The sequence below is a fragment of the Mustela lutreola genome, chromosome 10 (assembly GCF_030435805.1).
Source record: "Mustela lutreola isolate mMusLut2 chromosome 10, mMusLut2.pri, whole genome shotgun sequence".
NCBI classification, from domain to species: Eukaryota; Metazoa; Chordata; class Mammalia; order Carnivora; family Mustelidae; genus Mustela; species Mustela lutreola.
Genome location: NC_081299.1, coordinates 28,525,871 through 28,553,410, shown reverse-complemented (window position 1 = coordinate 28,553,410; position 27,540 = coordinate 28,525,871). Strand labels below are relative to the sequence as shown.

Here is a 27,540-nt window from a genome sequence, read left to right as displayed (position 1 = left end):
CAGTCTGCTTCCCTCTGCCGCCCCCGCCCCGCCATGAGCATGTTTTGCATGCCCTCTCTCTAATAAATAAACAAAATCTTAAAAAACAACAACAACAACTGAAACCCTAAACTGTGGAGCTTTAGTTGGTGAATGAAGTGAGGAGCTAGGAGGGTGGTGTGCCCAGAAAAGGCATGGCAGCTCCCCGCCCCTCCCCATACCTTGCCCTATGTATTAAGCTGTTGCTGAGTTGTAGCTTTTATAATAGACAATTAATAGTAAATAAATCATATTCCTGAGTTCTTGGGGCTATTGTAGAAATTATGATACCTGAAGAGGGAGTTTAGGGTACCCCCTGATTTATAGCTCATTGGTCAGAAGTGTGAGAGGCCTGGGACTTGGGACCGAAGTGAGGGAGGCATGCTTACGAGACCGAGCCTTTAACCTGTGGCTCTGCCCTAACTCCAGTAATAAGCGTCAGAACGGAATCAAATTGTTGGTGTCTGGAGAATCAGGGAATTGGTTTTTGGTTTTGGAAAACACCCTAGACTTTCCGAAAAGAGTATTACCACTTATAGTCCTTGGGAGGGCCTGTTACAGATATCGAAATAAACTATAGGGAAAAGTGAATACTTTTTATTAAACACTCTTTATTAAAGTGAGTTTTTGAATCTATACAAATAAGGTAAAAAACCAAACCCCTGTGTACCCGTTACACTGCCCCAAATCCCAGAGCATGCTCAGTGCTCCATCCATACCCCTACTGTCACTTCCACCTCCTGTGTTACATTGAAAATCCTAGACATCATACCATTTTCTTGTATGCATGTTTCTTAGGTCTCTCCAAATGATAGGTTTTTTAAACTGTGGTAAAAACACTAAAAACAGGGGTGCCTGGGTGGCTCAGTCAGTTAAGCATAGCCTTCGGTTCAGGTCATGATCTCAGGGTCCTGGGACTGAGGCCCACATCAGGCTCTCTGCTCAACAGTGAGTCACCTTCTCCTTTTCCCTCTGTAATGTCTCTCAAATAAATAAATAAAATCTTAAAAAAAAAGTTAAAAATAAGTTCACAGGTTTTTTTTTTTTTTTTTGAATAGGCTCCACATTCAACGTGGGGCTTGAACTCACAACCTGAGATTAAGAGTTGTGTGCCCTGGGACGCCTGGGTGGCTCAGTTGGTTAAGCGGCTGCCTTCGGCTCAGGTCATGATCCCAGCACCTTGGGATGGAGTCCCACATCGGGCTCCTTGCTCCGCAGGGGGCCTGCTTTTCCCTCTGCCTCTACCTGCCTCTCTGTCTGCCTGTGCTCACTTGTTCTCTCTCCCTCTATCTCTGATAAATAAATAAATAAAATCTTTAAAAAAAAAAAAGAAAAAAGAGTTGTGTGCCCTAACGATTCAGCCAGCAAGTTCCCCCGACTTCCATAGATTTTTAAGTGCCTCCTATAGTATTGTTAACTACCGGTACAGTGTTGTACGGCAGATCTCTAGAGCCTATTCATGCGTAATTGAAACTTTCTACTCCTCCTTTCTTCTTCCCCTTGGCAGCCACCATTCTACTCTCTGCTTCCCTGAGTGTGGCTGTTGTAGCTGCCTTACATAAATGGAATCATGCGGTATTTGTTCTTCTGCTACTGGTTTATTTCATTCAACATGATCTCCTTGTTCATCTGTTGTAGCATATGACAAGATTTCCTTCTTTTTTTATTGAGACTTTTATAATATATTCCATTCTGTGTGTGTGTGTATATATATATATATATATATATCACGTTTTCTCTATCCATTCATCCATTGATGGGTGTTTAGGTGGTTTTCACACTTTGGGTAATGTGAATAATGAATACTTTAGTGGACATGGGAGTGCAGCTGTCTCTTCAAAATCCTGATTTCAGTTCTTTGGATAAATACCCACAAATAGGATTGCTGTGTGTTATGGTAGTTCTATAAACGATAGGCTCTTACCACTATAATGACACCAAGGAAAAATAAAAAGCCCTAAACAAAACATGTATTACTATTACATTTCTTTTTAATGCTGAATAATACTCCATTGTATGGATATACCACATTTTATTTATGTATTCATCAGTTAGTGGTCATTTGGCTACTAGGTTTAATACTGCTGTGAATATTCATGACAGGAGCGCCTGGGTGGCTCAGTGGGTTAAAGCTTCTGCCTTCAGCTCGGGTCATGATCCCGGGATCCTGGGATCGAGCCCCACATCGGGTTCTCTGCCCAGCAGGGAACCGGCTTCCTCCTCTCTCTCTGCCTGCCTCTTTGCCTACTTGTGATTTCTCTCTCTCTGTCAGATAAATAAAATCTTTAAAAAAAAAAAATATTCATGACAAGTTTGGTGTGAACCTGTTTTCATTCCTCTTGGATATATACCTGGGAGTAGAATTGCTGGATCATTTGGTAAGTCTGTCCTTAGGCTTTGAGGTACTACCAGACAGTTTCCAGGTGGCTGTACCATTTTCTATTCCCATCAGCAATGTATGGGGGTGCCAGTTTCTCCACATACTTGTGTATTTTTTCTTGTTCGGCTGCCTTTTGTGCTCCTACCTAAGAAACCATTTACCTAATCAAGTGGGTTCTAAGAGTTTTATGTTTTTAGCTCTTATATTTAGGCCTCTGATACATTTTGAATTCATTTTTGTGTGTGGTGTGAGATAGGGGTCAGACTTCATTCTTTTCTTTGAGGATGTCCACTTGTCCCAGCCTTATTTATCAAAAATACGATTTCACTGTGATTGTCTCATCACCCTTCAAAGCCATTTGACCCTAACTGTAAAGGTTTTATCTGGACTTCGATTTCTGTTGATCTGTATGTCTTTTTTTTTTTAAGATTTATTTATTTATTTGACAGACAGAGATCACAAGTAGGCAGAGAGGCAGACAGAGAGAGAGGAGGAAGCAGGCTCCCCGCTGAGCAGAGAGCCCGACGCAGGGCTCGATCCCAGGACCCTGAGATCATGACCTGAGCCGAAGGCAGAGGCTCAACCCACTACAGGCGCCCCTGTATGTCTCTTCTTAACCACAGTCTTGGTTACTGTAGTTTTGGGTACTAAGTTTTAAAGTTTGTTTTCCAATTTTTATATGAAATTGGTTTAGGAGCAGGATTCATCAGCATACTTTTTCTAGCTTCATAGCCATAGAGCTCCCTCTTCTGTTGCACTCGTGACTTGTTAAAAAATATGGTCTTGTGATTTCTGAGATCTGGTTCCACTGCTTCCTTCTGCTTTCTGGGGACTGTCTCTTTTTTTTACTCTTGTGCCCATGTGTGACTCAACTTGAAATCCCCTCCCAGCATTTTATAATACAAAGATATAAAAAGAAGAAAACTGGCCCCTGGTCCTGTTGTCCACATAACTGCTTTTGACAGTTTTTAGAAACTGATAGTGTACAAAAATTAAATAAAGAGAAAAAGAAACCATGTACATATTTGGGCTCCTTGAGTAGTTGAGTCAAGTGAAAGTATTCTTCCATCCTTATCTATTATGGTTTCAAGAAATTCCTTTCAGGAAAAAATAGGTATACCTTTACTAGAATATATGTAATTATTCTTTTTTTTTTTTTAAGATTTTATTTATTTATTTGACAGACAAGGATCACAAGTACGCAGAGAGGCAGGCAAAGAGAGGAAGGGAAGCAGGCTCCCTGCGGAACAGAGAGCCGGATGTGGGGCTTGATCCCAGGACCCTGGGATCATGACCGGAGCCGAAGGCAGAGGCAATGATCCCAGGACCCTGGGATCATGACCGGAGCCGAAGGCAGAGGCTTTAACCCACTGAGCCACTCAGGCGCCCCTTTCTTTTTCTTTTCTTTTCTTTTTTTTTTTTTTTAAGATTTTATTTATTTATTTGACAGCAAGAGAGGGACCACAAGCAGGGGGAGGGGGAGAGGGAGAAGCAGACTTCCCATGGAGCAGGGAGTCCCAAGCGGGCTCATGACCTGAGTGGAAGGCAGATGCTTAATGTCTGAGCCACCCAGGCACCCCTATGTAATTATTCTTAAAAATACATATTTATGCAAATTGTTTTTGAATTAGCTTAATATATATAAAGAATTTTTTTTTAAAGATTTTATTTATTTATTTGACAGAGAGAAATCACAAGTGGATGGAGAGGCAGGCAGAGAGAGAGAGAGGGAAGCGGGCTCCCTGCTGAGCAGAGAGCCTGATGCGGGACTCCATCCCAGGACCCTGAGATCATGACCTGAGCCGAAGGCAGCGGCTTAACCCACTGAGCCACCCAGGTGCCCCATATATATAAAGAGTTTTAAAATTGGGAATGTATGTCAGCTGAAGAGTATTACTACCACTTTTTAAATACTTTTTTTTTTTTTTTTTAAGATTTTTATTCATTCATTTGACAGAAAAATAGCACAGGCAGGGGGAAAGGGAGAAACAGTCACCCCGCCAAGCTGGGAGCCCAGTGCGGGGCTAAATGCCAGGATCCTGGGATCATGACTTGAGCCGAAGGCAGATGCTTATGGACTGAGCCATCCAGCCGTCCCTTAAATACTATTCTTAAGACTTCTCAGAATAATGAGGCTCCTGTCCTCTTGCGCTCCCCCTCGACAGGATTCCTGTACAGTTTGGGGAAGGAACCCAGGCTTCTTGTATAATCATTAATCCCATTAGTGTATTTGCTGTATAAGTGACCTTAATGCATCCAAGAGGAGGGACTCCTGCTTGTATGGTCCCATCCCCCAGCTGTCCTTAGGTAGGTTGCTTCTGGTTACACTATTTCAGGTTCCTTGAGTTTCTGGAACTCTGGTAACTTTGATGCTTTGACTGCACATATCTTCTCTGGCAGCAGGTATTTTCCTGTCACTTAGAATGTATGGTCTGGAAGATGGGAAGTCGTCACTTTTTTTAATCTGTTAGTGCTCAACAACATCTTTCCTGGCTGACGGACAGACTGCCTGAGGAGTGCTGCTGACGCTTCTGGGACTTGTGTTTATTCCCTCCAGGGGAACCAGGAAGTGGGACAGAAAGTGATACTTCTCCAGACTTCCACAATCAGGAGAATGAGCCCAGCCAGGAGGACCCTGAGGATCTGGACGGATCTGTGCAGGGAGTGAAGCCTCAGAAGGCTGCTTCTTCTACTTCCTCAGGGAGTCATCACAGCAGCCATAAAAAACGAAAGAATAAAAACCGACACAGGTCAGTGGCAGGGACCTCCCCCACTCCACTGCCCCTACTCCCCTGCCCAGAGCGGCCATGATCATTGCTGCAAAGGGGCTTTACTAGGGTAAAAACGCGTCAGGCTTGGTGCCATTTTTCTGTTGCAGGTGGGGAGAAATTGCTTTGGTCCAAATGAGACAGGCGAAGTTTTCTCCAGTGGAGGAATGGGTGGGCATTAGAGTGATGGTAAAGGAAGACAGCCTTCTTACTGTTCTGGTGTAAAGAATTTCATTCCATATTGAATCTGAGGAGGAAAGGGGGAAGTCTGTAGAATAGGACTTGGAATATGGCACTTGTACATGTTGGGAAGCTGCCAAGGGGAGAGATTCTTTTGCTCCTAATCCTGATCCCTGCTTACACTTACTCCCTTGTGGGTGAACAGAGCTGATCTCTGATAGGCCTTTTTTTCTTTTTAAATACAAGTGTTTGACTGCTTATGATTTCTTTGTTTTCTACATGTCTGTAATTGCTGATTTCAGATATCAGAGAGGAATAATATAAAGTCATAAGATATGAAAGTACCTTTCTAGATAATGTTTGTCCACTGTGTGTGTGTTTATTTTGTTTTTGTATTTTACAGTGCGTAAGGAGATAGGAATGACATCAGTGGACAGAGAGGTCAGGTGTCACGCAGAGAGGATTTTAGCATTACCCTCTGCCTGGGGTTTGTATGATAATGCCAGGGCCTATTAACTCATAATTGTACAGCTGTACTCAGGGAGGGGGATGCATAGCTTCTAGAGTGAGCAGTCTTTTCCTGACCTCAGACTGTCTTCTGGCAGGCATGAAAACCAGGTGTTCATAGGCTGGCTTTTGTCCTGCTCCTCTTGGGAGCTCACATACTGAGGTGAAGGATGCAAGCAAGGAGTGGCGGGGTTCCCTGTGCTCCAGTACCCTTCGGGTTGGGTTGCTCTACAGACCTGTGGGATATTCCTTCACACACCCAAGGCATTCACATCGTTAGCTTTGTGGTTATGGCAAATGGCGGTAATACAGAATGAACTTGAACTGGTTTAAGCCTCGTAGGCATCAGCAGATTCTCTAGTTTTTTAAAGAATTTTTCTTGTCAGTGGTGGCGGTGGTTTTTAGACTGCAGAAATAGTATTTCCTCCAAAGAGTGACTCAAGATCACTGTTTAATACTTTCCTGCAAACCAAAAATCACTATGCCAATCTCATGACTGCAGTAAGAAATAGCAAGATCTTAAGATTAGTAAGGTTATAGGCTATTTAATCACTGCGGTAGGACTAATGCTAGCTCATCACAAGCAGTAGCCGGGAGCTAGACTCTTAAAATATTTTTTTTAATTGTTAAGGTAATTTAAATGTCATGTTCTATGTTACTTTTATTAAATTTACTCCAGTGCTATTTTAAAGTAATGATTCTTTTCCTATTTCACAGTGTCTAGAGTAGGGGGACAATTCCTTGAAAGTTTCTGGGACATTTTTTCCATTAGTGATTTAGTAGGTAGCTACTGTTCATTGTAGGTGATACTTCCCCTTTTCTTAAGGCCATGATCAGCAGACTGATAAAAGGGAATTAGACATGAACTTAACTTCCTCCTGTGGGTTTCTAGTAGATTTCCATAGGAACACTACTCTGTCCTACCCCTTTTTCGTCTGGCTCCTAGAGCTAACTCCTTCCAGAAAAATAGAAGGATTTATAAAGATCTTGGGTATTATTTATTGCTTTCACAAATGGTGTTTTCTGTTTGGAAAGCCAGGACCCTTTTGTCATCCCGCTGCTGTAATACCTGGCTGGCCTTTTCCGTTGGCTGTAGGCGCCTACATGCTCCAAAGGAGCAGAGTCGGGCTGATTTGCCTTCTTTCTGGATAAAAACGTCCCGTGCACCAGAGTGGCACCTCGGGGGCCAGTGAGGTTTCTCCGATTCCTACCATCTTCAGTCAGGAAGTGTCCAAACTCCTTGTCCCCGACTCCTGTCTTTTCTGGAAGGGTGGAGAGTGGAGCACTTTGTTCACACACGTGTGTACATTTGCAGTCAGTACCCTACTTGTTTCTCCTCCCAGCTTGCCACGCCCCAGATACTCGCAGAAAGTTGATAGTGAATTATTTCAACAGATGTCTGAATGCCTGCTGTGTGCCAGGCATTGTGTAGGGGTGAGTAAAGCAAAGTGGAAATGAATACGGTACTGTAGCAAAAAGGAGTAACTTTTGGGTTTGTCCTCTTGAGGAATATGAACATATGTCAGATAATTTTTAGCATTCATAAATGATCACAGTGTTCTGAATTCGTATATTTTATATGTTATCTGAATAATAAGTCCCAGTGACTTTAAAGAAAAAAGTAGAAATAATAACTTATAGCTGCTCTTAGAGGTTTTTACTAATAATACACAGAACTCTAGAATTCTAGGTAGTTTGTGACATTTTCATTAAGTAGGTACAGTCTCACTTGTGAACAAATTTAGGTTAGGCTGAAAATTAAATTCTTTTTGAAGTTTTATTTACTTGAAGTAATCCCCACACCCATCGTGGGGCTCGAACTCACGACCCCGAGATCAGGAGTCCCTTCCGGCTCTTTCAGCTGAGCCAGCCAGGTGTCCTGAAAAGTTAAATTTTTGATGGTTCCTGGTTTGTACGCTGCGTACTCTTCCACAAATGACTTAAGTGAGGCGGTTGCCTAAGAGATATTGAAGTTAAGCTTTCTTCCAGCTTCACTCTTGCAAACATGGGCCAGGAGGAAGATAGAGCATTTTGCATATTGTTTCAGCACCTGTCTACAGTGTGAAAGGTGTTGGAGCCAGCCAAAGAGCTGGAGTCATGCTCAGGGTTAATGTTTGCTTTGGAGCTCGGCCCAGACCATGGCCTGTTAGCAGTGATGCCCTAAACAGTCTCCTCCACTGCACTGTTCCTTCCAGATCCCTGAGGCTCAGATGCTTGTGGATGTCGGCTCTCCTTTGTCTTACTGGGGGAGGCGGGGGCTGTAGATTTGGGTGTTCTTAATCCTAGCCCTGACATAAACAGTTACCTGCCATCACCAGTTCAGGGCCAAAGTGATGGGACCATGCAGTCCTCTGGAACAAGACTGTCACCAAAGTTTATTCATTCGACCCTTGGCTTTCTAGGATGAATGCTCTAGAAAAAGAGTACCATGTTCCCTGGACATTCTTAGAACTTAGGATTGGGTTAAAAGTTGCAGAATGTTTTCTTTTAAAAAATGTATAATGTTTTTATCTTTCATGTTAGTCAAAGTGTATTGTGCTGAATTGTTAGTACTGTCTTTAAAGCTCCCTTTCATTATATGACTAAACCCTTCTTTCTCTATTTCTTCTAATGTGCTGTTTATATTTTTCACTACAATTACGTATTTTAAAAGTTCTAACTCTGAATCTGGCAGCTAATAGACGGCCTGCAGGTACCTCGTTTTCTAATGCAATAACTTTTCCTTTCTTAGTCTGTTCTTCTGATACGAAATCCAGTGAGGGAAGGGACTCTCCCAACCACAGAATCTTTGGTGCTTTGATGTTTGAAACTTTATGGCTTAAGATTCTTAAAGCTGATATTGTTTCTATGAATCTTGCTAGGGTGGCTAATCGACTAATTTATTCAATTAGTATATTAATTTCTACTGCTTTCTTCCTTTCAAATGCTGCCCCTCAGCCCGTCTGGCATGTTTGATTATGACTTTGAGTAAGTTTGATTTGAATTAGTATTTGTGCTGTGTTGTTTAGTGTGTAGAGACCAATATGCCTTTTTGAGACCTTTCTAACCCATAGTTTATCTGTTTAATTGTAGGTATGTATATTAGGTTAGGCTGGGAAGTTTTTTTTAAAAACAGAAAAACGTGATGGAGGTAACATTTTATTTAATAACTTAAGCAAAATTAAGTAAACTTCACTTTTATGCATCTTAATTTCTTTAAAAATAGATAACCTTTACTTTAATTCACATTTAAATTGATTTTCTGGCTTTGCTTCATAAGGAGATTAATAGTTTAAGAACTTGATATTTTGCTTTGGAAAGATTTAAAAATTGAAATTTGTTTAATTTCTTTTGTGTTTCATGTCCAGAAATACAAACTCCTAGTCTCTTTCCTGTTCTTAATCATTATGTGTCTCAGTGATTATCAGTGATATAGTTACAAAGCTAACACATTAACATAGAGCATGCCCTCTTAATCCAATCTCTTTTTAACGTATAGTTTTGAATAGTTTTTAAATTATATGGCTTTCATAACTGCTGTATATTTCTTTTTGTCATCTAAGTTTGCCTTGTGGCGAAAGTATCTGCTTATGTTTTTAAATACTTGCTTAATAATATCTGGGTAAACTAAATATGACATAGTCTAATGAAGAATGTGGGTTTTACTTAACCAAATAGTCTTTGTTATAGCTTGTGCCCTATGCAGTAGCTGATTCCTGGCCCCTCTTTCTGTAAATTAAAATGCAAATATTTATCTTTTCTATCACAGGATTGATCTGAAGTTAAACAAAAAACCACGAGCTGTAAGTATCAGCCAGACCATTTCAGAGAGGCTGGTGATTTTGTAGATGATTAGAAAAATGTGTTCTCTTCAGAGCTGAGTGTTCTAATCTCAGATTACAGCTCTCCATTTTAAAGGCTGGGGTATCCAATTGGATATACTTCAACTTTTAAGGGTTACTTAGTTTTTTTTGCTTTTTTTATGGTTGTTGTTTGGTTGGTTCTTGTTTTGTGTTTTTTGTTTTGTTTTGTTTTGTTTATTAGAGAGGTCACACATTTTTACTGAAGAAAAATCCCCTTTGATTAAAGAATGAATTGTTAATACTAGTTTTTATTTTTGTTTGTTTTGTTTTGGATTGGTGAGCTCAGGGGGCCTAAATAAGGGCAGAATTAATGTTTAAGATGTGAAATATTGTCTATTATATTTGGACTAGAATCTTTGGCTATAGAACAATCCCCTAGCAGAGCTGTTGATAGATTATTTTCTTAGGTTCCAACTAGTGTTCTGACAGTAAGTTGGGTCTCTCTCTTTCTCTCTTCAGGATTATTAGAAGACTCATTAGTGCAGAAGCTGCAGAAGCTTCCAGGCTGTAGAGCCCTGCTTCCCTCCTCCAACCTCACAAAGATCCATATCCCTCACCTGAGTGCGCAGCCATCCACCTCTGCTTTCCCAGACCCAGTGCCTGTGACTCTGAATAGTTTGTTCTGAAACGTGGTGACAACTCATTTCTGTAAGACCACATTGGATCATTTACTGTGTGTCATTTTTAGTAACAGAACTGCAAGAAGACCAAGACATGGTTATAATTCCAGCAAGTTGCTAACTCTGCATTTCTCTCTTCTTGGAATGAATGTGTCCCCCCCCCCCCCTCAAAACTGGCTGGCACCAGCTTCTTCTGTGATACCCATCAAGAAACGTTCTCTGGTTTTGTTTTATGCTGAAGGTAGAATGTAGGTCATGTTTCAGAGGGAGGCTGTAAATATCGGGCATTTTCTTATTTTGTTTGTGTTTTATTATTTTTCTATTGTTTTTACCATCTTCTTTTCTTTGGGGACTTTTGTAATGCCGTTGTACAGCACATACCTTCCTGCCAACATATCTGATCATCTGCTTCGTGCAGTTGCCAGTATTCTTAACTGAAAAGAATCTGGTTTACCATAAAGAAAATGGGGAACTTGGCTCTGTGTTTTTGCAGGGGGAAGGTAAAGAGGGTTTATTTAATAATTACCTATCTTAAATCTTTCTGCGTTGGAAGCAGTTTCATGTTCAAGGAACAGGAAAAGCTGAAAAACCTAAGTTTAAATCAATCCTTTTAAAATAGATATTTTTATTCTTTTATATAAATAAAATTTCACAGGTGTTGACTTCTTATGCTTTACTTTTAAACCTGAGATTGTTTTTTTCACTTATTTTATTTATTCGTATCATGCCTTATGCAAATCTCTTCCTTTTTCCATTTTTCTTTCTTTGCTGGTATCTGCCTGATTAAACATTGCTCTAAAAATCACTAAGGTATATGGAAAGGCTCAGCATTACCCCCAGAGCTGGTAACGTTTGGAATTCTTGAGGAGAGTGAGAGATAGGATCTGCAAGAGGCAGCGATGCCCAGCAGACCCCCTACCTCACAGGGCTGCTCTGGCTGGGGAGCTTGCCGGTTTATCGAGCTGTTAATCTGCCTCTGGAGTGGGGCTTGACCTCGGCTGCTCACGGGAGTCACCTGGGAAGCTTAAGGACCTGCTGGTGCCTGCGACCCACCCCCAGAGACTCCAACTGGGGTGCAGTCTAGTGGCTGGGATTTCCTTCCAAAGAGTCCCTGGGATTCTGATGAGAAGCCAGGCTTGAGAACCACTGCATGAGGAGTGTTTGATTGAAATCCTATGTTGTGAATCAGTCTAGGAGATAAGATTTGGGGCCCCATCTTTCCTTTGATGCTGTCTAGTCATAGTCCTTGACTTAGGCCCATATCTTTGTTAGAACAAGTATGTTCCATTGTGATAATATTGGTAGAGCTGAATATGGATGGCATCTCTTAGCAGAACGAGTCTACCTTGTCAGATGTGCGAAAGCTTTCACTCTTGTTCTCAAATAAACTCTCTCTTTTTTTTTTTTTTTTTTTTGGACTCTGTGGCTAATTAGATGTCTTTGGTAGCAAGAACTCCAATGTTAAGGTTTTTAAGAAAATAGTTTCTTATATTTAGATTGATCCTTAGAAAAAGGGAAAAAAAAAAACAATTATAAAGCTTCAAACCATGGGGACCAGCAGATTTCTATACCCTCCTTTGTCAGTTTCTCTCCTTTCCTGGGAGAGAAAAGTGGGGCTTCCTGTGGTCTCTCTGGCCTAGAGGAGAGCACACAGCAAACCTGAGAATATTTCTCTCATAGTTTTGACATTTGCTTGAGATCTGGTGGGATTGCTCTTAAAAAGTTATATTATATAAAAACATACCTGTGTATATGAATACACACATATGTATATGATCATGGTTAGAGGTAGGCTGCTTGCTTTATACTTATTTTCTCTGTAAAGTTTTCAGTCATTGATTAGGGGACCTCCCAAGTTTTCCTGTAAGCTGGCCACAGACTAAAGAAATTTAAGTCATGAGGGAGTGCTTATGTTCTCTAAATCGGAGACATCTGGGCAGAAACCCCAAGAGATGCCTACCATGCTTGTGATATTTGTTGCTTTGGTTATTAACTAAGTTTGTCTGAAAGACTCAGACCTGACCAGTGACCCTGCCAGAGTGGCTGCCAGGACCCATGAGAGGGACTTCCTTCTAGGCAGGCCTTCACGGGATTATCAGGGTCTGGAATAGTATTTGCTTTAGGCCCTTAGGCTTCTTATCTCCACAACGGGGAGAAGTTGCCCTTAGCTCCTGTTCGAGGTTATAAGACACTGAAAAAAATCCAGACTCGTGGTAGTTCTATTTCATGTCTTCTCCTGGGAGGATGGTGTCTGTACACAGCTCCCAAGGGAGTCTCAAGTATGCTTGCTTTTCCCGCGGCTGAGAAATCGTTTATTTTGTTGAAACTCCGCATGTTCTAAATAGCGTCAGACCCTGCAGGCTGAAGATGGAGAGTGGGGACGACCCACAGAGGAGAGGACTGCTTGTTCTGTGGGGCCAGCGGGAGGGCCTGAGGGAAGTGCCGGGAGTCGGACGGGGTTGGCAGGCCGAGAGCACAGGAGTTCAGTGCCGCTGTCTGCTGTCTGCGTCTTGGGGGCCTCCGGAATGCTTTGAGAAATGGAGCCTTTGGGGGCTAGAGAATACTCTGGAAGTATCCTACAAGGAGGACTGTTGATACCGCAACCTGTGTGGTAAAGAAAGGAATGGAAACAAGTATTTAAATGGCCTAACTTTGAAAGGAGTAAATATGCTGTTTTGAAACACTCTGCGACCTAGTTTTTGCTTTTATTCTGACTTATCTGCCCCTCATCCTCGCTCCCAACTCCTGAGGCATGACTGCCCGTCAAAATCCCCGTCTGAAGCCCGCTGCCAAGGCTGCTGCACTGGGGCGGCGTGGAGTGTGAACAAGCAGCGTGTGTGTTTGTACACGTGGACCTCTCCGGGCTGCTGTCCTGCTCGGGGCCTGGGAAGGTGACTAAGGAGAAAGCATTGCGATTCTCCCCTGTCCATGTAAATGTTACTGTGTCTGAATTTTCTAAGTGGTAATCTTCAGGCTTGGAAGCAGTTTTCACTTTGGAAAACTTCTGTAGAGTAAAATCACAGTAAAATCGTCACTGCCAAGATGGGCTGTGGTGTTGATTCCGACCCCCACCTCAGCGCAGGGCGGTGGTCCCCAAGGAGGAGGGTGTATGGAGGATGGCCTGTGGCTGGGAGCGGGGTTGGAAGGGTACATTTCAGGCCTTCAATTTGTTTTTATTTTCTGGCTCAGCCTTTTTTAGTTGTCACTTTGAACGTGGTATATAATAACATGTAAAAATATTCATTAGTACATGGAGATAGTTGATGAATAAACCTTAGGTTGAACCACAAGCAGTTGTTGCACTTCAGCCATCCTGCTCTTTAGAACGGGCAGTTATCCTGATGTAACACCACCTACGTGTTGGGGGTGTGTGTGCTCCAAGCGTTTACTGTCCGTGGGCAAGAAGAACCTTTGGAGGCCCCTGGCTGACAGAACCCTCCTCAGATCCCCATCCCCGTAACTTATTCCTGTACCCTAAGGAGGTGTTAAAAGATTTCATTTGAATAAATAATACGTGCAAATGGCATATATTCAAATAGTACAGGAGTATGGTCAATGAAAAAAAAAGTCCACCATCCCTCAGCAACCATCTGTCCTTCCCAGAGGCGGTTCCTCATGGGCCCTTCCCGAGGAGCTTTGTACACAAATGAGTGATATGGACACAGCTATGTGCCTAGTACCAAAATGGTAGCTAGTCGTACAGCTTAGAAAGCGTTCTGTGAATGCAGCTTGTGAACCTCATTTCTGTCGGCTCTTTGGCATTCCTTTATGTGTGTACACCACAGTTTATTTAACCAGTCCGCTGCTGATGACATTAATGCTGTTTTTCATCTTTTGTCATTTTGGGCAGGATCATAAAGCCTTATGTTTTGCAAATATGATTCTTAGTGGTGGGATTGCCGAGCCACCGTATCAAAGGGTAAAAACACAGATTTCCCTGTGACTTGATTGCCCAAATCACTTTTTAAATGTGAATACATGTGTTTTTTTTCTCCTTTTCCATTCCTTCTTATTCCTCCACTTCCTGAGAATTTTTCTTGGGTGATTTGTTACCCATAACAGTTGGAATTTTCTGGAGCTTTCAACTTTGTAAAGGGCAGTACATAGAGTGGGCGACTCTTGATCTCAGGGTCATGAGTTCAAGCTCCACACTGGGCACAGAACTTATGTTTAAAAAAAAAAAAAGAAAAGAAAAAAGAATTCTCATCTTTGCCTTAGCACTTTCTGTATTATTATCTTTAGAATCTTGTTTTCGGCTCCTACTGGAGATGCTTGTCTCTGGGCATTTGGTTCAGGCCCGTTGCTCAGCGACCTCCTGCCGCACAGACAGTCATACCAGGAGGCGCCAGCAGGTGGCAGGCAGAGCCCCACAAGCACCCCTGGCCTTTAGTGGGGCTCTAATCTGGAGAGCCGCCAGAATCAGCCAGAATCAGAGCGGTTGGACTCTTCCCAGACCCAGCAACATGCCCAGCCCAGGGTGCGGTGGGGTGGGTTGCCTGATCCTTCCCTTCTACCGAGTTTGAGTTCGCAACCATTTCTTAAATGGGTGAGCAATTTAAGATGGCCAGTACCTGCCTTGAGATGTCCTTCAAAAGGCCATATCCCAGGATGACAGCCCGAGGCCAACTCCCCATCCAGGAACTAGCTGGAAGGATTTACATACCATGGCCTGGGATGGCCCGTGTTCCCTTAATTGTAGGGCTCTACTTCCTGTCTCTTTTTAGCCAAATCTCCCACACCCTTCCCATGAAGAGGAGGTCCTCAGAACAGGCTCTTACTCACCACCCTCTACTCCACCCACTCTGCTATGGTCTAGGGGAAAAAAACTAGCCAGAGGTTTGAGAAGCCCTGGAGCAGAAGTGCTAGGATCCCAGGACTGCCTTATTTGGGGGCAGGAGCCTCTGGGGACCAGCGAGGCCCAGGGTGTGAGGTGCCGGCTCCACCCGCTCTCGACTCCTGGATTTGTGTCCCACTGAATCCCAGTTTTCCTGATGGAGACCTGCCCAGCCTCACCTTGAAGGCAGGGGTCTTGCCCTTCTGTGTAGGGGAGGAAGTGGCTGCGCAGGGGGCGGTGTCAGTGGTGGCCTTTTCCCAGTCACTGCTCCACACCAGCCACCCTGCCGGGAGACCAGGGATGTATGAAGTGCTGGCAGCACTGGGGGTATGGGCCCTGGGAGGGCTGCTTCCCCAGCCTCAGTGCCCTCGGGCTCCTTGCTGAAATGCCCCAGATGTTTAGGGACCGCTGGGTTTTCCTCAGGCCAGTGGAGTCGGATGGGGACAGAGTGGGTGGGGACATCCAAGGAAGGGAGATTCATCCATTTGGGGCCAGTTTGTTCTTTGCCAGGGAGGCTGAGGTTTCCGGAGTCCCCCTACGCCCCCCACAGGGTTAACCCACCTTTGAGACTGAACTCGGGAAAGCAGACTCAGGCTCGGGCCCCTGCTGCTGAGAGCCCCAGGGTGAGGCAGGGGACCTGTGGAGGTGGGGAGGGGCTGGCAGCCGGCCATCCTCTGGGAGCTCCCCGGGATCATTTCCCAACAATGCAGAGATTTGCATACTCACTGGTTTCCCCATCAGCTTCTCGGCTCTTGGAACCAGGAAAGCAGAGGAGGAAAGGGCAGGCAGGGCGACAGCCATCTATCTGAGTCCCAGCCCCTTAGCGCCTGGGCAGCTGGAAGCTGGGTCTTGGGAGCACTTCCAACCCTGCCACCCTCACCTTCCCACGAGCCCTGGGGGGAACCTCACACCGTTTTTGAGAGGCAAGCCAGGAAGCTGGGGCTTTAGGAGGGCTAGTGAGTTGCATAGGTCCCCCCCCAGCCAGGACCCTTCCCTCTCAGGCTGGACCCCCACAAACTGAGGAGTCTTCTTGTCCATCTAGAGCGATGCAGGGTTCACTGTGTCTGTTGGATGGGTGGGAAGCGTCGAGGCCCTGTGAGGGAAGGGGCTTCAGTGGGTGGGGCAGGAGCTGGTCCGGAGAACTCCACCCTTGAAACCCACGTCCTGGGGAGGACATATACATCCGGGTCTTCGGGCCTGGCAGCCAAGTTGAGGAAGAGGCCCAGAGGAGCGGCTCCAGGTCCTGGAGGGCCGGCGCAGCACAGCAGAGTGAGCTCAGACCTGCAAGGCCCCGGGCTGACAAGCTACCCAGGAGCCTGGTCTTGGCTGGCACCTGCCGCGTGGACTCAGCCGCCCCTGTGGGTGCCCATCAGCCAGCCAGTGGTGCCACGCAGCAGCCTGGGCCCGTCACCTGCTGCCCACCTGCCTGGAGGGTCCTTCCCCCGCACCCCAAACACAGAAACAGCAAATGACCCAGAGCTCAGCTCTGGTCAAGGTCCAAATGAGAGCCCTCGAATTCTCTGCTCCTTCCAGGCTGCTCCCGAGGCCTCGTGGCCTTCGCGTCCCACATGATGTGCAGATAGAGGGGGGCTTGGTGGGTTTGGCTGCTGGGGTGCCCACTGCTGAGCGGGGGTGGGGGTTGGTCCTTTCACTGTCAGGCTGGAGGGATTCTTTGTGGTGGCTGTATACCTAACAGGGTTAGGAGGTGCGGGCTGAGGGTACCCCCTGCCTCCCTCCTTCTCAGGCCTGAGAGTTGTTGCGAAGCAGCGCCTGGGGTCCTTCCTTCTGGTGTGTGGAGCCGGGGCCCCAAACTCGAGGGCCTGCTCCAGCCTGCCTTCATCTCTGGGACCTCAGGCAAACCACTCAGCCTGGCGTTGCCAGTGGCCTTCCTTTGCCAGGCCAGTAGCTGATAATGAACTGGACAGTCTGGTCTTTTAGCTTCCTGTCCCATAAAAACAAACAAAGACCCACAAATAGCCTTGTAATCTGGAATATAGTACTTGACTGGAGAAAATATTTTATAAGGAAGGCAATGACTTTTCTCAGTGCAAATAAAACCTTCCAAGGAGGCTGGAAGCAACGAGCATGGGGTGCCTTCAAGAGCACACGTGGGGGCTTCGAGATGTTTGCTGAGATCATTCCCACTTTGCATCAGCTTCCTGCTTTAAATGCAGGCCTCTAAAAAATGTCTCGGGTGAGGTGCCTGGGGTGGGGGGGCTCAGTCGGTTGAGCATCCGACTCTTGATTTTAGCTCAGGCCATGATCTCAGGGTTGTGGGATCAAGCCCTACATCAGACTCCCCGCTCAGCAGGGAATCTGCTGGACATTCTCTTTCTCCCTCACCCTCTCCCCCCGAATCACTCTTTCCCTCTCTCAAAATAAATAAACAAACAAACAAACAAACAAATAAATAAATAAATCTTTAAAAAAAAAAAAGTGTTCAGGGTGCGGAGCACAGTTGGGGCCCAGTGTGTGGGGAGATGGCCACACCAGCATTTTCCTCAACATGATGCACAGATGTTCTGTGGTAAAGCAGTTTCTAAAAAAAGAAAAAATACAGATACTATAAAAGCTTCACAAACAATAAGTACAGATTAGGTGACATGTTCAGCTAGAGAGTTATTAAAACTGTATTTTTTCTGTTTTCTCCTGCTGATGGTGTTTTGTTTGGGGACCATTTTTGATAGCCCGGCTTTTCACTTAAAATCTTTAACATTTATATCTCATTTTTTCACTGGAGAAAAGTGTTTTTCCTTCCTGGCTGCCTTCCTTCTAGGGGCCGCTGAGAGGGTTGAGATGGTGAGGTGAACATAGCCCACAGACAGCAACACCAGAGGCCCCTTGGATGAGCACTTACTATGTGCCAGGCCCTGGGTCATGTGGCCAAACACATGCTCTCAAGTCCTCTGTACAATCCTGTGAGGTAGCTACCATTAGTATCTCCATTTCGTAGATGAGGAAACTGAGGCCCACGGAGGGGCAGTCACTTGCCCCCGGTGAATCTGGTGACAGAGCCAGTTCCCGAGTTTGGGAGCAGAACCCCTACCCTCCCACATGGAGGCTACCCTGGCGTCGCCTCTCCACGATGCTTCCACACCCCCTGCTTCACTCGGGCAGCTCTGCGTCTAGGACTCTGTAGTGTCTGGGAGGGTGGGGCCGGAGCCGGGCACCTAAGGGCTCCCCCACCACCCTCTCTCCTCAAACCATCCCGAAAGCCCTCTTCTCAGCCAGATGGTTTTCTGTCCTCAGTTCTGGTCACAGGGCAGAAAAGGGGAACAGCTGAATCCCAACCCCCACCCCCTGCCACCCCACTGTCTCAGGACGGACATCAATTCCCCAGCCCTCCCCCACCCCTGCCTGTGGGTGCCCCCCACCCCAGGGCCTGGCCCTTGGCCTGTTAGGAAGGCCCTGCTCCCAAGGGACCAAGCACCTTGAGCGCACGCCTGCTGACTTTCCGCTGCGCAAAGCCCGCTCAACCCCCAAGCACAACCCAGACCATCATCTAAAGGGGCTCACATTGTACTTTATTGACGTGTTCAGGAAGGCAGGGACTTACAAATTTAACGTTATACTTGTACACATACATATATGCGTTCCCACTCTTGCGGAAGGGAGAGATGACTTGGGAGTACAGAGGAGCGGAAGAGAGGGTGGGGGCAAGGAGACAGGCGAACAGAGTGGGACAGAAGGTGGGTTATTAAGAAGCATCTTGCTTACTAACATGAAGCCTGGTGCCCCGCGAGAGCACGGATGAGGCCTCATTGGCGTACAGGAGAGGCCCTTGGAGGGCAGGCACATGGTGCCTAACTAGCCAGCTAAGGCCGGCATCCCAGGGACGGGGCGGAGGTGGGGGGCCGTGCACAGGGCCCCCAGCCCAGGCCTCTGCTCCCCACCGCCTCCCTCCCCGCCCTCTGAGAGAAAGGAGGGTTTGGGCTTCAGCCACAGACTGATGCCTTTACGGCAGCGTCTCCTTAAACTACAGATACAATGTGCATCAACAGGGTGATCGCTCCTGCCCCACACGGCAGCTGGCTGCAGGCGCCGGGTGGGCCAGAACCAATCCTACAGTATCTTTGGTTTGCAGGTTCCCTTCCCTATTTCACTCCTCCCACAGTCCAGCCTTGGGGGCGGCTGGCGCAGCACAGCTGGCTCACTTGCTGGGGTGCCGGGGCTGGTAGGAAAGGATCTCGGCAGCCAGCCGCTGGGGGTCCAGGAGCTGCGGGAAGCGCCCCATCACAGCCTCTACCAGGTGTGGGGGGAAGACCCCGCACAGCTTGGTGTACACGCTGGCTCGCTCCTTGGCCAGGCTGCTGGTCCCGCCCCACAGGCCCCTGTCAGCACCCGGGCCTGGCACCTGCTGGTCCTGCAGGACTGGGGTGGGCGGGGGCAGCTGGTAGGGCTCAGACCAGTACTCTCGAGCTGGGAAAGCAGCCGGCGGGGGGGCGTAGTCGGCAGGGACACTGAAGTGGCCGGCACCCACGGCCCCTCCAAAGGCAGAGAAGGCCCGAGGGGTTGGGAGCTCGGCCCCGTAGGGGCTGTAGCCGGCGTAAGGGCCCCGAGGAGGGCCGGGCTCACCGGGGCCTCCTCCACGAACCCCCCACAGTTCTGACATCTGGCTCTCCAGGGAGCCAATGCCCGAGTCCAGACACTCTTGGGAGGTGTATGGGAGAGAATCTGGTGTCTGGGAGAATAGGTCTGTGGGCCCAAAGCTGCTGCCACTGCCCCCAGTAGGGGGCAGGATCCTGCCCGCTGGGGCGAAGGGCTGGGTCAGACCCTCTCGGTGCGGCCCCGGGGACGCCTGGGCTCCTAGCTTCTTCCCATCCAGGCTACACTGCTCATGCTCTGTGGGCACAGAGCTGGGCTGGGGTGAGGGTGAAGCCCGCTGGCCACTTTTGTCCTTGCCCGGGGCCCTAGCGGGTGGGAGGAGGGCGTTGGCGCGGAGCTCGTCAGCCACAGAGCGCTGTGGGCGGCTCGGCCGCTCCGGGTGGAAGAATCGGCACTTGATCCCGTAGGTGCATTTTCTCCCTGCAAGACAGTGAGGACAGCTCTGAGCTGGGGGGCGGGAGGCTCCAGGACCAGGGCCGGGAGAGGAAAGGGAGTGGCATGGGAAACTTGGGGTTGGGTAGTCTCTGAGAGGAAGAGCTCTGGGCCCGTGTCTCTTACCATAGGGACAAGGCTGCTTCCTGTGCTCTGCTGTGAGTGGCTTCTTACGAAGGAAGTTGTCCAGGCTTGGCCCGTGACGGCCCAGAGGGTCATCAGGCGGCATGAACCTGCAGAGGAGGTGGGAGGCATGAAGGGGGGACTTCCCGGGGCTGAGTGGGGGCAGGGAGGGGGGCTGGACAGAGAGCCTCACAAGGAAGAACAAGAGGGAGTGCAGCTCCTAAAATTGGTGAGCATCCTTGCATGACATCCCTCGGCCCCAGGTGGGACTACCCCAAGGGAGGGGAGGAAGCCCCAGCTGGAGAGGCCATTAGAGTAGTTCTCCAAGGCCATGGGAGACCAGCAACCTGAAAATCCTAATCAAAGGCTGCATCCATCCACTGGCTGCTGATCAGGGGCTGAGTGCCAGGAACCACTAACTATAAACCATCACTGCTGCTTCTACCCAACCCTCCACATTAACCCCCTCCCACCCTGTGCCCCCATCCCCAGCCTGACCTTCCTACCTGGTGCCAGGTCCCTCTCACTCCCAAAGCTGCCTGGATGCAAGGCCGTGGCCCCAGCAGAGCTCCTCCTAGCCACCCCCAATGCCCAAGGACACATCTGGCTTCCCCTCCCTACCCTGGGACCCCAGACCATACTTGACCCTGATCCCCAAGGACCAGGACCGTACTTGTCGTTGACGAAGGAATACATGAGCAGCCGCTCCTCAATGAAGCGCTTCCATTCCTGCCGCTCGCTCTGGAGGTCCCGGTACGTGTCGTTGGAGACCACCACCCCGTCAGACTCGAAAGCTAGCTTCACAATGAAGCGGTCATCATAGCATACCACGCGCTTGCCACCCACGCGCCGAGACGGGGTGAACACCAGGATCTTCTTCTTCTCCAGCTCCCGCAGGATGTGCTGGTCTGTAAGACAGCGCCAACAGAGGTCAGGGCTGCCGAGGCCCTGGAGCTCCTGCTGGCCAGGCACAGAGGCTCTGAACCCCAGGTGTCCAGCAGGAGTTGCTGAGCACAGAGGAAGCTGGGAAAAGCAATGCTGGTCTCTGCTTGAGGCCTAAAAGCGGCTGTCACACCCAAAGGGTCTCTTGTGGGGAGAAGCCCCGCTGAGTGGGGTTGGAGGGGGCAGGATATCCCCTGCCCCTCACGCCCCCTCAGAGGTGCTACCCACCTGTGATGGGCACATCGGGCCGAGGCTGCTCCTTCCTCCAGGATGGCACAAATACTGTGATGTCTGTGTGGCCCCGCTCCAGAAACCAGTTCACTGCCAGGAGGATGCCCCGGCAGGAGAACACTTCCTTGTTCCCGTGACTGGGAAGGAGAAGAGGGGCAGGGTCAGCCTGCGAGGGTGGCTGGCCCACTCTCCCGTAGCCCCAAGCGCGAAGGCCTTGCTCCCCAGCCCCTGGCCTGGCCTGGGTGGCAGGGAGGCCAGGCTCAGCCCACTGCCCTCTGGCCCAAGGCCTGCATTCCCTGCTGGTTCCCACAGTGTCCGGGACGGCCTGACCAGGGACTTTCCCTGCCGTTCCATCTCCCGACAGTGAGGAGCCGCCCAGGAATCTGGTGGCACCCGCTCCCCATGTGGGGGAGGGTCAGGCTGCTTGCAACACACCTGGGGGTGGGGGAAAGGCTCCAGGAGCCTTCTGGTTCCTGCCCCACCCAGGGGTGCTGGGACCACGGGGACACGGACGTACACAGGCACCCTGAGTCACCAGTCCTCCCTCTCCCCGCTGGGTGGTGCTGTGGGTGGGGGTTGGCTGGGACAAGCCCCGGCTAACTGGAGAGAAACCAGATTGCTCCGGATTAAACCTGGATTAAAGTTCAGTCCCACAAAGGCCCCAGGGCTGGGACTGAGGAGGCCGAAGGGGAAGGAGGCACGATCCACTGTCCCACATAGGGCAGCCGCTGACCCAGTGGGAGAGGCACGCAGAAGCCTTTCAGTCTGAAAGTGAAAGAGCCTTTCCTCCCAAGACTACCAATTCCCCCAAATGCCTAGACTGCTCTGTGCTCTCCTAGCCCCTCCTGGCAGGGCAGGAGCAGAGGGAGAAAGGCCATCTGGAAGCCATCAGGGGACTCTCTGTCAGGAGATGGGAGGTGGGCCATCCCGCTGCTGTGGTCTGACAAGGTCACCCCCTCCAAAGGTGGCTGGATCCAGAAGCAAGCCTGGATCGGCTGCTGGCTTGCTCTGGCTCAGTTTCCCTAGCTGAAAAATGGGCCTGGCAGTCTGCAGGGCCGTGTCAGTGGCTTCACTTTCATGTTTGCTTGAGGCCAGAGACAGTCCAGCAAAGGGAGGTTCCAGCTGGCTTCCTGGGAGGGTTGAGGGGTGGGAGCTCCCGGGGAACCAGTGACTGTTGTAGAATGCCTCCATGCCCAGGCTGGGGGCCCTGGATGAGGCCAGCTACAGCTCCTCCCCAACAGCCCCCGCCCCTAAGATACTCATATTTGGCAAATAAAACAGAATAAACGTTACACAAAAGAGGCAAGTCCATGGGCAACCACATCCTGTGGGTGGCTGGGGTGGGGGGAGGCTGGCAGCTGGAGTCCCAAGAGAAGGGAGAGATGGGAGCAGGGTAGCTGGGGGCATGGAGGCTGTCTGGGGCTCCCAGTCTGAAGGTCTCCATAAATTGTAGGGGAGGCAAAGTCCAGCTGAAGGCAGTGCTCATGCCCACCAGGTGGTGGGGCCTCCCCCCTGTCCACCAGCCTGTTTATAATGAAAGTTAACATTTACTGAGAGCAGGGATCCCAGCCCTGATCTAAGAGCTTAGCAGGGAATCATCAGCAGGCTTCTGAGAAGGGTCCTATCATTAAAGGCCCCTCTCCCCTCCATTCCCATGAGAAAACTAATCCACGGAGTACAACTCGTAGCAGGGACTGTGGAACAGGGACGCAGCCCAGAGCCTGTGCTCATTCTCAGGCACAAAGCACCAACCCTGGCTGGGGGAGGGGGGCAGATGGGGCTGAGTGGGCACCAAGCTCCTTCTGGAGGCCAAATGGGTCCCACACCTGCTTTCGTCATCCTTACACGGCCACAGTGAAGGCAACTGGGGATCCAGAACTCATCTAAGGCTCCCCGGCTAGCGGGAAGGGGCAGAACTTGAACCCACATCTGGGGCTCCTGGCTTGCCTTCCTAGTCCTAACAGCAAGACTGGAAGTTTGTGCAGTGGAAAGAAAAGCTCCCCAATGTGAGCCCGAACAAAGTGTTAGGAGGTAGGGACAGGCTGGGAACAGGAGACAAGGATGCATCTGGCCAACTCTAGCTCTTTCTCATGACCCACGAGAAACGGCACTGCCTCTGAGAAGCCTTCCAGGACCTTCCAGGATAGCTCAGATCCCTGGTTTCTCTTCAAATGCCCAGTGCTTCTCCTGTCACATTCCACCCCGCCACTCCCTGAGCCTCTGCTGCCTCCACAGGACCATGGGAATGTGATCATCCCCGGCTTGGCTCCCCGACTCAGGAGAGCAGCCGGCGCACACACACCCACCGTCCCCACGTCTGTACACACATGTGTGCGTGCTCATGCCCCATCCTAGCCAGCATCTGTAAACTCAGGGATCTAATCCAGGAGAGTTACTGCCTCTGGGCATGAAAAACCTATGCTGGGGACAAGTCTGCTTTCAGCTGTCCTAGCCCCTAAAATACTTCGCACGCAGGTAGTCAGAGTCCTGCCCTTGGAAGGAGCTGAACCCGAGGCAGTTCCGCAGGTCAGGCCAGGCCAGAAGTGCCTTGCTAGATCTAACTTTAGTCCGTCTTGCTGCAGTGAAGGAAGCTCTGCTGCTGGCACAGGAAAACCAAACATCCTCCCTCCCCACCGCAGTCCTGTTTGCCTAGAAGCTCAGGCACCCCCAGTCCAGCTAACTAGACACTGGCTAAGTTGTGGGAGGACGTAGGGCACTCCGGCTCGGCTGCTCCCACCCAAGGACAGAGGGCAGGGCCAGGCCAGCCTAGCCAGGTGAAGAGATGTGCCTGGGCTGGGCCCAGCTAGAGGAGAAAAATTCCCTTAGAAGGAAACAGAGGTGAATTTCCCCACGATTTGCATACGCTGGGGGCTGGCCTGCCTGCCCTTGGGGGGGGGAGGGGGCAGCAGGGCAGGAACCCAGCGGCAGCTGAGACAGGAAGTCTGAGGCTGGAATTCCCCTCCTGCTACAGCCCCAGCTCAGAAACCCCCCCGCGGCTGTGCCTCTCCCGGCTGGCTCCTCCGGCCAGCCCCCTCCTCCCGCCCAGGCCCCTCCTCCTCCCGCCAGGATACAAACACACAGAGCACATGGCTGTCCCGGGGGCGGGGGGTGTGTGTGGCGGGAGATGGCCAGCGCAGCCTGCCCAAGGCTCCAGCGGAATAAGTCACAGACCCGCGAGGCTCCTGGGCCAGCCACAAGCTGCTGGAGCCAGAGAGGGGATCCCTCTCAAAGCACAGGTTGTGACCAGCTGCCGCTAGCAAGCGGGAGCCAGCTTTATCCAACCTCCCACAGAGGCTCAGCCCATTTCAGAGGCAGGAAGATTGATCCCAAGTTGGCGGAACAGGTCCCCCTGCACAACGGCTTAGCTGGGCCGGGACTGGCCTGACTGCAGACTTGACCCAGCTGGGTTGGGAGTGGGCGGAGCCAAGGACATTGAAGCCTTAAGCAGCCCCCCACCCCTCCCAGGGAGACCCCTCAGGGCAGCCGGGGAAGGAGCCTTCTCCAGGCCCCCGACCAAGGGCGGGGCGGGCCGAGGCATGGAGGAGGGGCTCCCTGACCACGCCCACCGGAACTTTTCCCGGTCGACGACCCACCCAGCCCCTACCTAGAGGGCGGGGCCTGGACTGAAGGGAGGTCTGGGCTCCCCAGGCTCAGCCCCGGCTGGGGTTCACCTGACCCCATTCCCTGTAAGAGTCTTGGCGAAGAGGGGAGGACTGCTGAGGTGGAGTCCTGGCTCTGGCCCTGGAGGGGGGCTCGGGGACTAGGCCCAGTCTAGCACAGGGAAACCTGGCTGTAGCAGAGGTGACCCAAGTCACAGCTGACCATCCCCCACCCCCATGTAAGCCAGATCCTGGGGGTCACTCTTGGTCACAGCGACAAAGGTCCCAGTACCTGGGCCTACTTCCACAGGAGTCCAGGTCTGGCACAAGGCCTCAGAGGCCCCAGATCCCGAAGTAACAGTGGTATCAGCTACTGCTTGCTGAGCTTGGGTGTCTGCAGGCTCGGTACCTCCTCTCCTCACAATGTCACCTCAGTAGGGGTTAGCTGGGTCTTACTGACAAGGAGAGAAAGCTCCAAGACATTAAGTGACCGACTCCTACACGGGAGAACTATAATCCCTTACACCATACTGCTTCGTGTCTCAGGAGAGGAATTAAGACTGAGTGTTGGTCTTTAGGGAGAGATGAAAAGCCCAGGGTGAACATCAGAGACAGGGGGACCCGAGTTCAAATCCCAGCTCTACCACTTACCAGTGGTGTGTGCCCATGGGCACATCTTTGAGCCCCTGTCCTCATCCCTAAAGCATTCCTAACAAACCCACTTCCAAGAAGCCTAAGTATTAAGGGAGAGCCTCAGTAAAGAGCTTTCCCTTCCTCTCCATCCGTTTGTGAGAACAGTTCAAACGCTTTCCTGAAGGCCCCTCTACCAGAGATGCAGAGACATAAGGCCACCACACCCCACCATAGGCCCTGGCCTTGGCCCCGGAAGTGACATGTACCTCATGGCCACGTTGCTCCCGTCGATGACCACAGGTCTCAGGTCACTGCCCTCCTTGTTCTCCTCTGGTGCCGAGGGTTCCAGGGTGGGAGCCTTGGGGGTGCCCCCACCCCGGGGGACCAGTGGGGGCTGAGTGCAGGGGTCTGGGGAGGCCTGGCGCTCCCGCTCGGCTGCTGACCCATGTTTGACCAGCTCGCCCAGCACTGTGTTGGTGTCGGCCTGCACCCCCAGTTTCTGCAGGACACTGTGGATCTCAGCAGATGAGTAGCCAAGCTTCCGGAAGAAATCAACCTTCATCTGCAGCTCCACAGCCGATGTCTCCTCCGCGCTGGGCTTCTGAGCTGGCCTGGGGGAACCCAGTTCCCACAGACTCATGGTGGGCTGGCTTTCTGAGTGGACCTCTCTCCACCTGCCACTCACAGTTCACACGGGTGGAAGGCACCTGCCACAGCTCCTATAGGACAACCGTAAGAATTAGAGATGGATGGGAGTGGCACTCTCTCCCACCCCTCTCCAGCCCCTACCCACCCAACAGGTTCAGGCTACACTGACTGGTGGCACCAGGCAAAGCCATCTGCGTGTGTCACCTCTCCTACCCTCTCAAAAGCTGTCCTGGCTAGGAGGCATCATTCTCACTATATAAAGGTTGAAACTGAGCCACAGACTTCAAGAACTTAAGGTCACCCAGCTGTTAGCTGGTGGCGCAAAGACTTGAACTTAGGCAGTTTGGCTCCACCTCCTACCCCGCCCCCAGCCCCACGGTAACCCAGGGGACCCAGCAGTCCTGGAAGGCCTCGCAGGACGTCGCTGCGCCCCCACAGATGCTGGGCGGGGCTCTCGGATGGAAACCCGAGGTTGGAAGTGCGCTCGGGGAGGGGGGAGGGGGTGCCGGGGGCTTCCCCGCTGAGGCCGTCGCCTCCGCTCGCCCCGCGCTCCGAGCCCAGGCCCAGGAGGCGCAGGGCCCGCGGCCGGACTCGCGGGCCGAGAAGGGAGAAGTTTCCGGGAAGACCCACCCGCGAGAAAAGTTGCTGGGAAACTCTGGCTGGCCGCGGGGCGCGGGTGACGCGGAGGCTGTCCCGGCCCCGAGCCCCGCACTCTCTCGGCTCCCCTCTGGACCTTGCCTCTCCCTCAGACTCCCCCAACTTAAACTAAGTTAGCGGGGTTCCTGGGGACCGGCGAGATCGGAGGGAACCCGCCCCACGTCCCTCCCCTCCGGCCGGTCTTAGCCGGAGCCCTCCCCGCGCCGCCCGCCCTTCCCCGGAGCCCGTGCCCCCTCCCCGCCGCGCGCCTCACCCCGCCGAGCGCCTGCCTCGGCCCGCGGCGTCTCCATCGGGCCGAGTCCTGGGGGCGAGGCCGGCGGCGCCTTTATACCGAGCGCGCAGGTGGCGTTCGGCACCGTGACGCGGAAGCCGGGCAGGGGAGGCGGTAGCCAGCCCGGGCGGTAGGGGGCGGAGCGGCCACCGCCCCTTCCTGCTCCGCCCCCGCCCCGCCCCGCCCCACCCCGGCCCCGCCCCCGCGGCCAGAGCGCGGCCGCTGACCGGGCCAAAACGGGGGGGTGGGC

General features: G+C 50.6%; 2 protein-coding genes across 4 annotated transcripts in view; one reads left to right on the top strand and one right to left on the bottom strand.

The window, feature by feature from the left end:
• The window catches only part of MEAF6 (MYST/Esa1 associated factor 6), a 28,178-nt gene extending 15,180 nt beyond the window's left edge, over positions 1–12,998 (top strand). Inside the window, exons 5-8 of one of the 3 annotated variants that reach the window (XR_009345055.1) lie at positions 4,956–5,148; positions 8,926–8,983; positions 9,602–9,635; positions 10,155–12,998. Coding sequence is in view for 2 of the 3 variants with exons in the window: in XM_059135669.1 (XP_058991652.1) it covers positions 4,956–5,148; positions 8,791–8,820; positions 9,602–9,635; positions 10,155–10,163 (266 nt within the window). In the remaining variant the exon portion in view is untranslated. Of the gene's footprint in view, positions 1–4,955; positions 5,149–8,790; positions 8,821–8,925; positions 8,984–9,601; positions 9,636–10,154 lie in introns of all 3 variants that reach the window. The other 2 variants (XM_059135669.1, XM_059135670.1) reach the window with 2 other exon arrangements.
• Positions 12,999–18,652: 5,654 nt separating this feature from the next.
• On the bottom strand, positions 18,653–27,425 carry ZC3H12A (zinc finger CCCH-type containing 12A). Its single transcript, XM_059136799.1, has 6 exons — positions 27,273–27,425; positions 25,981–26,433; positions 21,480–21,619; positions 20,983–21,217; positions 20,313–20,419; positions 18,653–20,174 (listed from the first exon to the last, which is right to left on the bottom strand). Exons 2-6 carry the CDS (start codon positions 26,352–26,354, stop codon positions 19,300–19,302), a joined length of 1,731 nt encoding a protein of 576 aa, XP_058992782.1. The 5' UTR covers positions 26,355–26,433; positions 27,273–27,425; the 3' UTR covers positions 18,653–19,299.
• Positions 27,426–27,540: the final 115 nt, after the last annotated feature.

Excerpts from the sequence above, each read along its gene's own strand:
- ZC3H12A (XM_059136799.1), bottom strand. The coding sequence starts at position 26,354 with ATGAGTCTGTGGGAACTGGGTTCCCCCAGGCCAGCTCAGAAGCCCAGC. Across the intron at positions 21,620-25,980 it reads GGGAGCAACGTGGCCATGAG|TCACGGGAACAAGGAAGTGT; the intron begins GTACATGTCACT and ends TCTCCTTCCCAG. Across the intron at positions 20,175-20,312 it reads GAAGCAGCCTTGTCCCTATG|GGAGAAAATGCACCTACGGG; the intron begins GTAAGAGACACG and ends ACTGTCTTGCAG.